General features: G+C 40.2%; 2 protein-coding genes across 2 annotated transcripts; both read right to left on the bottom strand.

Moving 5' to 3' along the window:
* Positions 1-727: 727 nt before the first annotated feature.
* Positions 728-4272, bottom strand: LOC139950638 (neuropeptide FF receptor 1-like). The gene has a single exon (XM_071949417.1). The coding sequence runs from the start codon at positions 3829-3831 to the stop codon at positions 2764-2766; it is 1068 nt and encodes a 355-aa protein (XP_071805518.1). The 5' UTR covers positions 3832-4272; the 3' UTR covers positions 728-2763.
* Positions 4273-9696: 5424 nt separating this feature from the next.
* On the bottom strand, positions 9697-12172 carry LOC139950665 (allatostatin-A receptor-like). The gene has a single exon (XM_071949451.1). The coding sequence runs from the start codon at positions 11678-11680 to the stop codon at positions 10631-10633; it is 1050 nt and encodes a 349-aa protein (XP_071805552.1). The 5' UTR covers positions 11681-12172; the 3' UTR covers positions 9697-10630.
* Positions 12173-15312: the final 3140 nt, after the last annotated feature.

Genomic DNA, 15312 nt, shown 5'->3' on the forward strand with positions numbered 1-15312 from the left:
ACGATGCCGGTGTCAGATGCAATTGTGTCCGCCATGCAATAATGTCCGCTCCGGACACTTTTGCATGTGCAATCGTGTCCGGGGCTATGCAAAAACTGTCCGGCGGACATGTACACGTATGTGCGCGCGTAAGCGAGCGTGCATGCACTAAAGTGACGACGTATAATTTATATGCAGCATGAATATTCACATATTTTATGATTGCAGCGAATACCCAACGGCCGAACATTTCCCATGTCATTCACGACATGCACTTAGCTTGTAAAAAATGGCGAACGTGTTCCGTCGACCAAGGGCGTTTAATTTACTGCGAGGACGGAGGCGCGGACACATTACTGCATATGCAAATGTGTCTGGGCGGACACAGTTGCACTATGCAGCAGCGTCCGGGCGGACACGATTGCATATATGCAAAACCGTCCGGTGGACATTATTGCATATGCAATAATGTCCTCCGCACAGTATTGCATAGAGGACATAATTGTTTGCGACACCGGATCAGATCATCGTTTTGTAACCTTGCTGATACTTCGAAATGCTTCGACCCCGCGGTATTAAGTACTGTTTTGTGCCGTGCGGTATAGTATCTATGCATTTCGTGAAGTCAGGCTACATTTTCTCCAAATCAGACACATAACATTTTAGTTGCAATCATTTACAGCTGAAACATAGCAATATTTATTTACACTTTGACAATAATACTGACACGAGAAATTAAATACTTCTTCTTAAATTAATGAGCATTCCAACTTGCCACTTCCCTTTCCAATAAAACGCATACCCACTCACTAAAATTGAATTAAATAATAACATTGAAATAATTATTATTGTACGTGAGTTGTTTTTGTGTGTATTTTTGTTTTTTTACCGCAGTTTGCTAATTAGATCTAAAATACTCCCCTCCTTTTCCGTTGAATTGCCCCCGCCGCAAAAAAAAGGTTCAAGGAAACCGAAAAATACACACAACAACCCAAGAAACATTGCGTTTGGATGAGCATTCCCTTTGAATATGAAACGGGTACAATGTTTACTATGTCACATGAGCATAGCGCAGAATATTTATTGATCCCAATTCACCAAGACGAGGTAAAGTAGACGTCATTTATAATAACAGCCAAAGAAAGTTGTCTATACAATTTTTCACTCAATGCTAAGCCAGACAGAGTCGCGCGAAGACACAATGATGAGGCCATCTGGCCCGAAGGCAGAGACGGTTATTTTTAATCATGGTCAAAAAGATGGTAACCATAGTCATAAGTGTTGTCTTGGCCTTTGCTGAATTCTGATGCAGGAATAAAATGTGTTTACTTTGTGCTCTTAAAGCTACTATTTTGTGAACGACGAGTAATACTGTCAATCATGAAATAAACTACAAAGCATGCACATAGACGTCAGTTAATATATTTGCCTGCAAAATAATAGTATAATTCCTTTTGAAAACCGACCTCTGATATTTTGAAATAATAGCGCAAATGAATTTCTTGTTTTTGTATCTGCTTGATGAAAGCAAGAATTGGATCACCAGTTCCATTCTGAGATATAGGACAAGGCCTATAACATTTGTGTATACTTAAAATGGGAGGGTGGGTGAGTAAGACCAAGTAATATCCCCACCCTGGGGGAAATGCCGTCGAAATGCATGTAAAGAAAAACATTTGACCCACATTTTCCCCACAAAACATGGCAGCAGTCTAGAGTTTATCAATAATATTGTAAACTGACTGAGAGAATGGGTGCGTTCGATTAGCTTCCCCGGGCCGACCCCGATCTGCCCCCGTTACGTTCGATAAGGGGGCGTGATGAGGATAGGGGCGATCAGAGTCCTGTCCCCTGAATATTCACTACAGAGATCGAAACAAAAATGCACACACTAAGAAAACGATGAGTAAACATTAAATAGTCCCGTGTCTTTGCTCCACCTGCCCCCATCTAGAAAAGAGTGCTTAAACAACGGGTTCTTAACTCAAATAACAAAGTTCAGTGGATTTGTTATGGGCCATTGTCAGATGCAATTGTGTCCGCCATGCAATAGTGTCCGCTCCGGACACTTTTGTATATGCAATTGTGTCCGGAGCTATATGCAAAAACCGTCCCGCGGACATGCATGTGCGAGCGTAAGCGAGCATGCAAGCACTGAACCTGATGCAGCATGAAAATTCACGTATTGCGATTGCAGCAAACACCCAACGGCCGAACATATCCCATGTCAATTATGACATGCACTTAGCTTGTAAACAATATGGCGAACGTGTTCCGTCGACCAAGGGCGTTTAATTTACTGCAAGGACGGTTTTGCACGGGGCGGACACAACTGCATAAGCAAATGTGTCCGGGTGGACACAATTGCATTATGCAGCAGCGTCCGGGCGGACACGATTGCATATGCAAATCCGTCCGGCGGACATTTTTGCATATGCAATACTGTCCTCCGGATAGTATTGCATAGAGGACATAATTGCATGCGACACCCTTCTCAAAACCACGGCGTCAGCTACAGATTCGGCTCAGGCTATCTTGGACCCGCGGTTGTTTTGACAATATTGCGTGTGCTTTGCAACAATATTGTGCTTTGGGTTAGTGCACCAGGGCTTCACAGACGAGAGAACGGAGCCTGAAGCCGAATCCAAAGCCGAAGCCGTGGATTCGAAAAGGGCCATAGATTCCGGGTCTACTGATCCAGAAATGGATCAAACTCGGATCCGGGTCAAGTTCTGATCCGCAAATAATGTTTAAAGTGCAGTGTGGTTTCACTATTAATAATCACTATGCGTTATTTGTAAACGCAACCGGACCGGTGTATCTAGCTTCAGCCACTGACATTGCCATCGTCCCTTCTTCGGCAGAGTTAGACCTGACGTTCAGTCGGATAAAAGGTATGAGTTGGGCCACTGCCGCCCTGAAGTTTTTGTTCAGCCAGACATAAATAATGGGATTTGCACAAGAGTTGATAAACGCCAAGATTGTAAATGCTCGGTAGATGGTGCTCCGGAAATAGTCTGGTGACAGGACGCCGAAGTTAAACAATAAGAACCCCATTTGGTCTGGTAGCCAGCAAATGATGAAGGTGAGGACCACGATGAGGACCATCTTAATCACTCTACGTCGACATCTGAGTAGGGAAAACGCCGGTGAAGATGTGGATTCGTTCCGCTTCAGAAGGGACCTCGCTTGCATCTGAAGTTCTCTTATGGCGCGAAAGTGAGACACCACCATCAGAGTAACGGGAATGACAAACTCCACAGTGAATATCATACTACCGTGTACCATTTGAAAAGCACTGCTCGGCCATGTCAGTTCGCAGTTGTTACCCTCGCTAACTCTGGTGACGAAAAAACTTCCACTGTTCATAACAATTGCAGCGGTCCAAATTGCTGCAATAAAACACTTGATGCGGTTCTTGCTGAATATAAGCTTGTGCTTTAGAGGGTGTACCACAGCGAAATAGCGTTCAAGAGACAGCAAAGTCAAGATGAAGATTGAAGCCACGATTGACATCCACATTATTACGGCAGAATATGTAAAGATACAGTAGACTCTACCCACTGCTGAGTTGGGTACGTAGGTTAGAGACGGTAGGGGGATTATAGCTACAGATGTAATGAGATCAGCAACGGCTAACATCACGATGAGTTTGTTGGAGTTGCTTCGATTACGGAGTTTCTTAACATACACAACGATGACTAGAATGTTACCAAAGATACCGAAGAGTGCCAGGATGAGCTGCACAATGAAGAACCAATCCCAAGTTATAGAAGCGACACCGTAGATATCCCTAGTGGTAGAAGTAGGATCCCAATCGGTGGCATTCAAAACGAAATCCATACTTGTCATGTCTGCATCCCACAAATCAGTGCCGTAAATAACGCGAAGTGAACGGTAGGCTGATAAGATCCGATCGAACAGTCAAGTGATTCAAAGTCTAAATACTAAAAGTTGATACTCTGTCGACCGCAGACGAAGTATGTAACGCCACGTACAATAAACAAGCACGATCTGGTGACTAGTATTGTCAATAAATAGGTTGCTCTCAGCATTAATATCGGCGACTGCCTCTAAAAGCTCTGCCTTTGCTAAAAGCTCTGCCTTCGGGTACGAACTTTGTGAAAAATATTTCCTGAGACGACCCCAACAGTCGATATGCAATTATCCGATGCCTGGCTTACGGCCTATAGTCAAACACCCGAACAGAGTAAAACGAGACATCGGAGAGATAATAAAAGAACGCAGTTTCAATACTTCGGAGTGAAGGTTGGGGAGCCATGCTAAATATTGTTTGCGTTTACTCCCCGAAGTCTATTTCGACGAATCAGAAATCCTTTATAAATGCAACGCCGATAGGCAAGATTAGGTATAAGTCATGCAATGTTTACGTTGTGCTATTTCTGCCTTGTGTATATAAAGAGAACGAAAGACTAGACTTATATAGCCTCGATCCAGTTTATATTTCCCAAAATTAAAAGTAAACAATGAAAAGTAACGGATGAAAAAAACTGTACATTAGGCCAAAAATAACATTGTATAAAAATAATCGGGGTTTTTAACTTGCATTTTTTTATTAACATTTGTTTGTAACTTTGGAAATAACGAATTTGATTGTTTTAGGGAAGTAATTATAGTGTATGAAAACATAAGTTTGCAGATTAATTTTGAGGCATAATTATCTGTTTGAAATAGCATTTCATGAATTAAAGAAACCATTCCAGAATATTTTGAACTTTTCTTAGCATCAGACCAGACCACCATTAATATGACTTTCGTCAATGTAATTATCCAATCCAAAAATACACACTTTAAACACAAAACAGCCACTCAAAATCAATCTAAAATAATTTCTGATTTTGGAAACGAGAATATATTTAGTCAAGCCACCACCTGAAAGAAATTGAACGCGTCTTGCTAATTTAATTACTGCTCCAATATCGGAACTGTGCACTATGCATTATTATTGATTTCAGCAAACAATTGAACTTTTCAGCTGTATTGTAATGTGAACGGTACAAAGACTCGACCTACATTTTTTGTTTACCAGAGACTGGAACTATAGACTCGAACGTATATGTATAGAGCTAATGAAGTTACTCCACGTATGGTTGAATAATTTTCCGCATATCACTCAAAAAATAAGCAAAACTATTATTGTATTTGTCACTTAGGGGAAATTTATTCGATTGTGCACACAGTTTGTGATATTTCTAATTCTATTTCTATAAGAAGAGAGTACACTCTCTTCGTATTATATCAAATAAGAAATATCACAAACTGCGTGTATCTGATGTTAACAGTTAAGAAGAAGGAGATATTTGTGAGAAACATTGTGAGAAACGGCTCCCTCTGAAGTGACGTAGTTTTCGAGAAAGAAGAAATTTTTCACGAATTTGATTTCGAGACCTCAGGTTTAGAACTTGAGGTCTCGAAATCAACCATCTAAACGCACACAACTTCGTGTGAAAGGGTGTTTTCTTCTTTCATTATTATCTCGCAACTTTGATGACCGATTGAGCCCAAATTTTCACAGAGGTTAGTTATTTTGTGCATATGTTGAGATACACCAATTACTGTGAAGGCTATGTCTTTGACAATTACCAATAGTGTCCACTGCCTTTAAATTGGTCTCGATCACAAAACATTATTTCAAAGAGAGGAAAATATAATTCAACAGGATTGATCAACAGGATTCTATATGCTTCATGATATATTTTTGTCATCTTTCTAAATAACGAAACCCATTTTAAAAACTCCATACTCTAACGCAATGAGTCAGCCATTATTGTAGTTCTCAGTCAGGAAAATTCATTTTCTTGTGCCCGTAGTTTATGATATTTGTTATGGTTTAATATGAGAGACAAATGGTGAAGCAATTTTATCATGGAATATCAAATAACTCAAACACACAAACAGCTACAAAGAAGATGCCGAAGAGGGGCAAAGTAAAAGAAAAATGCACAGGGACTTGATTAAAAAATATTCTATGCTTTATTGAAACCATGTTTTTATTCACTTTATTACAAAAATATTAAAATAACTCGTTGCAATATCCCAGTGCGCTATACACAATCGAATATACAGTAATTTAAAACTTCATTCTATATACCTCCACGATTAAAGTAAATATTAATATGACAGATTGATTAAAGAGGCACATTGGATTCGGATTGTGCGCTTTTGGCTAAAGAAAAAGCGCTTGTTGTGGAATGGACATGATTGGAAACATGTTTTAAAAGTAGACTTAAAAATGATACACACAAACATCCCTCGAATTGTTTGTGTGTTTTTCTTCTTTCTTCGTGCGGTCCGCCATTTTGTGGAACACAATCGATTGGACTCCACAACAAATACTGAACGTGAACGCGAAGTAGAAAGAAGGGATCGTGACAAAATATCAATTTATGTTTTTAAAACCATTGTTTTAAAAAAAAATTGACGGGAGGTAAATAATAAAACAGCACCAGACTAATTCAAAGATTGGCATTGGGCACCCGCCTTTGGATTGTCAAAGACCAGTATTCTCACTTGGTTTATCCAAACATATAATACAAAATCTGTGAACATTTTTAACTCAATGGTCATCGAAGTTGCAAGGGAATAATGAAAGAAGAAAAACCTTGTTGCATAAAATGTGTGTGCTTTCAGATGCCTAATAAAAGCCTGCAGTCTTTTGGTAATTTAGTGAGATATTACCCCCTTCTCAAAAACTATAGAGGGAGCCGTTTCTCACAATGTTTTATACTATCAATAGCTCCCCACTGCTCGTGTTATGCTAACAATTATTTTGATTACACCAAACTTGCCTTTAAATCAATCCACACAGTAGGCTTTTGGAGAACAATAAATAACAAGAGAATCAGATCTCTTGTGTTGAACGCGTGTCCATAATCAAAGTACATTCTTAGTCTACAATGAACCCACTTAGAAATAACACAAGCTAATGGAAAGTCTGGCTTTAAAAAATCAACATAATAAATAACAATGGCGGTCGTTCTAGTCCAATGTAGAGCCCTACTTTGCCACTTAGAATTATACTTGAGGGATAGAACCCATTAGCAGGGGATACTCTTGCAACCTTGAAGTTCGCTAAGAGGCTTCCGTGCTGTACACAAGACCCGATTTCATAAAGTTGCTAAAGCAGAATATACTGCTAGAATTTCTTTGCTAAAGCAAAAATTTAGTGGGGCACCAGTCACAAAATTGTAATAAGGGAACTGTAATAAAGGGGAGAGTACAACGGGAAATGCAAGAATTCAGAATGGTTCTACATCCAATTGGAACACTCAGCTATAATAAAATTATGTCACACAGGTACGATGCGAACTCAACACAATTCTTTTTGTATGACGTAATCATTAATTTTGCTTTTTAGTTGCATGGCTATAGCGCCCTCTGCGGGTTGCTTCCCGTTTATGATCATTCTGTTTTGAGGCCGAACACTGTCGCATGCAATTATGTCCTCTATGCAATACTATCCGGAGGACATTATTGCATATGCAATAATGTCCGCCGGACGGTTTTGCATATGCAATCGTGTCCGCCCGGACGCTGCTGCATAATGCAATTGTGTCCGAAACCGCCCTTGCATTAAATTAAACGCCATTGGTCGACGGAACACGTTCGCCATTTTTTACAAGCTAAGTGCATGTCGGGAAATGTTCGGCCGTTGGGTATTCGCTGCAATCATAAAATACGGGAATATTCATGCTGCATATTATGTAGGTTCAGTGCATGCTCGCTCGCTTACGCGCCGCATACATGTACAGTCATGTACATGTCCGCCAGACGGTTTTTGCATAACCCCGGACACGATTGCATATACAAAAGTGTCCGGAGTGGACAGTATTGCACGGCGGACACAATTGCATCTGACACCGGTACTGACGTCTTTATAGTGTCGTCATCACCCAATAGGTAAAGATCTTGTTATATCAGTTGAATCCTGGCAATTCTTAATGGGAAATTTAAGAATGTCAGCTGAACAACAGATGCAACTCAATTTTGAATGCACCTTTTATTCGCCAAGAAATCTTCAGATTAAAGATCAAATTCTACTGGAGGGAAACGACAGCTAAAAGTCCAACTCTGCCGAGCTTTGAAAAGACAGTTTAAATCCACTTTACTCGACAGCACATGCCATCTAAATTTATACCTCTGCTAGCCAATGTCCCATGCGTGACTAATGAACCATCAGAATGGCAATTGCAACTGTCGCCAATGTCATAAAACACTCGTTCTTATTATTGATTTCGTGACAAACTCAAGTAACTTATATTAATAACCCTTCTTTGGGTAACTTTTAATGTAGACCTTTGAGCTCCCCTCTTAAGGGGGGATTTCTTTAAAAAGTTATTAAAGCACGAACGAATCGCTTGGAGAAATGACTTTGCAATTTCCAGCAAAATTGCTGACTGTTTAGTTTTTTTCGTGAATTATTACAAAACCGAACAATGGATATTTGTTTTTGAAAGAGGATACATGATTTGGGCTAGCCTTTTGTCAAGGCCTCCGTGGCTACTGGAGCCACGATCACAAGCGACTGGAACGGGAGAACGCGTGGTCTCCTGTTCAAGTCGCTCCGGTGGTTCTACGCCCTCTACCAGTGATTAAGACAAACACTAATCGCCCATGAAGACTAGCTATATACCTTTGTAATGGTGCAGCCAACTTGAATTTCTCCCCTTGGTACCAATGTTATCAAACCGAGACTGGAAGAACAAAATAGTCTGGTTCCTATTTGCAAAATGATTATTGGCCTTCATTAGTGTTATTCCATACGAGGAACGTGACCAAGATGGATGCAGCATGATAAATGCCGCGTATAGACTGGTCCCCTGTCTTTATCCAGGCACTTAGGCCGTGTCCGAAACGGCGACTTCGGCTACAGCTACGGCTAGATCGCGTGCGTCTGCCTATTCTTCAACACTGGTAGACGCGCTGATCTAGACGTAGCTGTAGCCGAAGTCGTCGTTTCGGACACGGCCTTACTTTTCAGAACCAGTGATTTGATTCGATGATTTCATTGGATAAATGTACGTGACGTAAGCTTTCTATATCTGTGTTTTGATTGGTCCGAGGTGACGTTTGGCAGCCGAATATGAATGTAGGTGAAAGGTGAAGAGGGAAGTGGATTGACCTAGGCTACGAGACCACTCTCTGGCGTTCTTCACTAGCCTCGAAGTTTGACGTCAGTGTTCAGGCTAGACTAGCTATAGTGGTCTTGGATGAGACCCGAGGGGTCGAGCGAATAACCTCTTACCCAGCCAGAGCCGTGTATCTCACATCTCTGTCTATACCATACCTATAAAGACAGTGGACACCTTTGGTAATTGTCAAACACCAGTCTTCTCACTTGAGGTATCTCAAGATAATTATGCACAAAATAACAAACTTGTGAAAATTTGAGCTCAATTGGTCGTCGAAGTTGCGAGATAATAATGAAAGAAAAAACACTATTGCCACACGAACTTGTATGCTTTCAAATGCTTGATTTCGAGACCTCAAATTGGAAATTACCGCTTTCTCGAAAACTACTTTACTTCAGAGAGAGCCGTTTGTCACAATGTTTTATACTATCAACAGCTTCCCATTACTCGTTACCAAGATAGGGTTTTATGCTAATAATTATTTTGAGTAATTAGCAATAGTGTCCACTGCCTTTTATACACGAGAACAAACATGGGCTCCACTCTGGTAAACGATAACATTTAATTACCGTCGATTAATCAAATCGTGTATCCGTGTGTTTTTAAATTAGCAACGTTTGCCATGACTACCTTCGAAAACAAACGGTGTTATCTAAATAATTATTAACGAAATTATGTGAGACTATAAATCTTCCGGATGGCTTTCGATATCATACAAAATAAAAAAAATTTAGAGACACTGTTTACACCACGGAAAGTATTTGTCAGGATTTAATGATCAAAGGCTGTGATCAATTTCACGGTCTAGGGTTTGAACACAGTTCTCTATAGATGATTGACGAATGAAAAACTTCTGGAATAATGGATTCTTAAGTTCAAGATTAAAGTCCGTTTTAGAAAAAAGCTCGTCAAAATTGAACTGAGTAAATCTTTGAATCAAAGTGCGATGTCACATTGGAGCGCAACATTAGGCCTAAACGAATACATCTGAATAACTTAAATATTCATACAACCTATAAAGTGTGAAATAGATGGATTTATGCATTGAGAAAAACATTGTTGCATTTGTTGATTATATTAGCTGATTAATTGACTCTTAAAGTTGATTAGAAGTTGATTATCAGACGTATAGAAAGTTGATCAGACACTGGGAAAGGTCACTCTAGGAATCCTCGATCCCAGTATGTGTGCGAGTCAGTGGCAACACCCCCCCCCCCTCCCAAAGGGAGATTTATTGGTTGTTCCCATAACTTTACAATATATAGCTATTTCTTCGTTTGTTTAAGGTTCGTCACTTTCTGATAAGTTGAGTTGTCTTATGCCCTTTTCGAAACCACGGCTTCGGCTTCAGGCTCTGTCCCCTCTCGCCTGAAGCCCTGTGTGCAACGCGTTCGCAAAGCATGCGCAATATTGTCAAGCAACCGCGGGGCCAGGCTAGCCTGAGCCGAATCTAGAGCCATAGCCGAAGCCGTGGATTTGAAAAGGGCCATACAAACTTTTTAACAGAAATGGGCGGTTGGTTGGTTCACTTTCGTTTCACGTACAGAACCAAGACGTCTTGATAAGGTATCTAACTCACTCCCCGTTGCCAGCCCAATCTTCCACTTGCAGGGCACCAGCTGCATTAGAGCAACTCTAAAGTTCTTGTTCAAACAAATATAAATCAATGGATTGACGCAAGAGTTTATGAAGGCCAGGATTGTAAATACGCGGTACACTGTACTCCCAAAGTAGCCAGTCGGCAGGGCGTTCAGGTTGAGTAGGAAATAAGCGACTTGATCGGGAGACCAGCAGATGATGAATATTATGACGACCATGAGGACCATTCGGATGACGTGAGCACGGCATCGCAGCAAGGAGAAGGCAGGGGATGAAGTCGATTCGTTCCTCTTAAGAAGTACAGTGGCATGCTCTTGTAACTTTCTAATGGCGCAGTAATGGGATACCACCATCACAGTAACCGGGACGGCAAACTCAACCAGGAAAATACACACTCCGTGGAAGACCTGTAAGGCAGGACTGGGCCAAATGAGTACGCACTTGTTCATCGTGTCATCGACTCGTGTGATGTGAAAGTGTATGGAGTTAACACCAAGTGTTGACATCCAGATGGCTGTAATGTAGTACTTAATTCGGTGGGTGCTGAAGACTGTTCTGTGTTTGATGGGATGTACAATAGCGAAGTATCGCTCGAGTGACAACAAGGTGAGAGTGAAGATTGAAGCCACGATTGACATCCACATTATGACAGCAGAGTATGTAAAGATGCAGTAGACTCTACCCACTGCTGAGTTGGGTACGTATGTTAGAGACGGTAGGGGGATTATAGCTACGGATGTGATGAGATCAGCAACGGCTAACATCACGATGAGTTTGTTGGAGTTGCTTCGATTACGGAGTTTCTTAACGTACACAATGATGACTAGACTGTTACCAAGGATACCGAAGAGTGCTAAGACGAGTTGAATGATGGTAAACCATTGCCAGCTGATGGCCACAGCAACCAAAGCGCCAACATCACTTGGAGATGCTGTCAAACCTTCCATCATGGTATCGAGTTTTGCTCTTTAGTAGAACACCTTGATTTTCAATAGATTTAACAATAGTAGGCTACAGGTATACAAAGATACTATAAGCAAAGCGCTTCGGGGAATAAACTGGTATCACACCCACCCTCCATGTTCTGAGGCAGATATGTAAAAACAAAGCCCACTCTTCACTTTTTACTCAAAGGTTGCAATCTGCGTGGGCTCTTTACGTGGTAGACTTGATTCAAGTCCCGTTCTCATGTGTGTGAGAGGTCCCTAGGCATATCGCGCCAACCACCAGCAAACAACTCGTTTAGCAGTGCGCGCTCGCCGTCAATATGTGGTGGTCCCGTGCGGAACAGGTTGGGTATTGCAAAGCATCACAAAACAATAGTTTTCTGGCGATGGCACGGGATTGGGACTTGAGTTAAGTCTATCTTCATGAGTGTCCTCTGTACTACCGCATTATTGACAAACTGCGCATGTCTAAACAACCACACGTGACCCTCTCAAACTATCAAATCAAGAGCAAGAAATATACAACGGATACTTATTCAGAGGCTCTTGGACATCAAACCTCCAGTGCATCTTAAAGGAAACGTTGCCTTGGATCGGACGAGTTGGTCTATAAAAAGCGTTTGAAACCGTTTGTTATGAAATGTATATGGTTAGAAAGATGTTTTAAAAGTAGAATATAATGATCCACACAAGTATCTCTCAAAATTGCATGGCCGACCGTGTTATTGGACGAGGTAAAAAGAAAACCACGCAATTTCGAGGCATATTTGTGTAGATCATTGTATTCTACTTTTACATCATCTTTCTAACCATATGCATTCTATAACAAACGGTCACAAAACGCTTTTCAAAGACCAACTCGACCGATCCAAGGCAACGTGTTCCTTTAAAGGGAGGAAACACAGAGAGTCGGCATCGTTGCTTATAGTATATAAATGTGAAATTTTTATGAGCTAGGTCTGGGAGGGCACATCTTTTTTGATGTAAGTTTTTTGACTTTTGCCCTTCCCTGGACGGCCTGTGCTTATTTTATTGTTTTGTCCGAAGAATTAAAATAAAATAAAATAAAATAAAATAAAATATTTTGCACGCCCTCATATTCTATAGTTAAATATTTAAGAGCCCCATAAAATCTATACGTCAGTGTTAAGTTGACTTTACAACTTATTTTGTGGATGACATGAACCCTAAAAATGTGTCATATTTGCCGAGAAAAAGTGTAGGGATGTTTTGTTGCTAAATTGTATACAACTCACTGGGCCTCGGGACTCTCGGGGCTGAGGGTAACAATTCAAGAGTTAATGGATAACTTTCCTTTTACTTTAAAAAGCTGCCGGACTTCAAATAAATGTTATTGTATTTTTTGAGTTATGTATCATTCTGCACTGTATATATGCTATGGGAGTTGATGTAGTGGGGCGCCCCAATAAAAAATATTGACATATTATTTCCAATAAAGGTTGTTGTAACACAATAAATTGATTTGAAGTGCAAACTCAACGGGAGTAGTAGTTCAATGAATTACAACGTGTTACGAAATAAAAGGTTCAACAACTCATCTGAAGTGATGAACAAACACCGAACTTTAGTTGTTAGGCTCCCGAAGATTTTATCTACTTAAAGATAGGGTGACAGATTGTTCTGTTCTTAAATGTAATATACCCTGTAAACACGATATGTCATATCAATAGGGCGTCCCCACCTGGAGGTAAAAAAACCGTCTACCCTCTAGGATGGCGGCTGAACGTCAATGCTTAAGATATACTACCGGGATGCCGCGCTTCGCGCGGCACCCCGCTAGATGATGAAGCTTCTTTACACAAATGTTTTGAAATGTAATGTGGGTGTTATACGCCTCTCTAAATATTTATGCATTATTATGCTTCGCGCGGCACCCCGCTAGATGATGAAGCTTCTTTACACAAATGTTTTGAAATGTAATGTGGGTGTTATACGCCTCTCTAAATATTTATGCACGACATCCTACCCCAAAATGATCGGCAATGGCGCACGTCCGCCACTACTTGCAGTGGCTGCGCCCATAGCTCCGTTTTGGGTCAGAGAGACAGAGGTTATAATCACTTTGTACAGTTGGATTGGGAATTGTATTTAAAATGAATGAGGATCTTAAGCTCCAAAGATTCATAACATTTATAATATACTATACTTTTATTATCTGTGTTTTGCCATTTGTTTCTTTTTGTCCATGCCCTTTAAACTTCTTTTAAGTGTGACTATTTCCTTGTTTGTTTGTTGATGTTTTGGTGTATAGTTTGGTAATTCTCCATAAGGAAGCGAATTATTGATATAATGTATGTTTCTTGGTATCGATGTTAAAGTTTAGTTGTGGATGTAGTGTAGTAGGCCCATATTGTTATTATTATTTTTTTTTTTGCCTCTTCATTTCGTTCTTTTTGTAAACTGTTGCTTAGTGTAAGAAAAATGGTAGTGTTAGGGTGTAATTGGTTGTCACAAGAAAGTTGTTCATTTGTGTGTTTACCTTTTTGGATATTGTTATGCTAAAGATTGAAATATGAAGTACATTATAATATAAAGTATATAAACATAAAAAGGCGTATGAGGCCATGTCAATCTATCCTGGATGAATACAAAGTAAACTTATTATCCGCATAAATGTGGATTATTTTGTCCCCGATCTTTGAGCATAGTTTTAGTTCAATCGGCTCTGTTATTGTTATTGCAGTAATTTTGTTAACCCAACTGCACAAGTATTTCCCCGCTAAGCCGAATGTAATGGTAATTACCTAGTCGACTAAAATATAACGCATTGCTATACACACTTATTGTATTGTACTGAGCGCATATAATTCACGTGCTCGCGGATAATAGTCACTGAGCGCATATAATTCACGTGCTCGCGGATAATAGTCACTGAGCGCATATAATTCACGTGCTCGCGGATAATAGTCAAGCGTCTCCACATTGCCTACCAATCAGGAGGTCTTTGTCAAAGAGCAAATCAGACAAAAACATTTTTATAACCTGATGAATTTGGCATTAGTGGTATTTTGGTTCCCTTCTCAACAAATCAGGTACCTCCACGAACAAATCCATAGTCACCGTCAATAGCCGCGCCTAGCTACTCGACCAATGGCTCGTAAGAGGCTGGTATAATATCCTCCTCAACAATAAACATCGGTACTAAATAGCAGAGGAGATATCCGACTAAAAAGGCTTGAATGGTCTCAGCCAATATCAGAGTTTATCCGATTGGAAAAGGAAGAAAGTAAACAGCTTTGCTTTTTTGATTTATTTGTTGCTTTGTTTCCAATAACGCTACGATTTTAGAATCTTGGACCCTTGACTTATTGATCGCGATTTATGGAGCGTCACGTCCCACGATACACAGCGTTGTTGTAGCACTAAATAAAGCGAGTTTTCAGAACATGCTGTGTGCCACAAATCTATCTATTTTTTTTTTCTTTGAGTCTTTATTTGTTTTTTTCTCCTTTTATTTGTGTCTCCATTTGTTGTTTTTTTCTGTTTTTTTTTGCCATTTTTTTTTGTCCATGCCCTTTTAAAGGATTCGGGTTCTTTTTCAAAATGTCCACAGTTTTACATTTAACTTACAGAATTTGAAGATAATGATAGTGGAAAGCTTCCCTTCAAATATT

The sequence above is a fragment of the Asterias amurensis genome, chromosome 18 (assembly GCF_032118995.1).
Source record: "Asterias amurensis chromosome 18, ASM3211899v1".
Classification (NCBI taxonomy): Eukaryota; Metazoa; Echinodermata; class Asteroidea; order Forcipulatida; family Asteriidae; genus Asterias; species Asterias amurensis.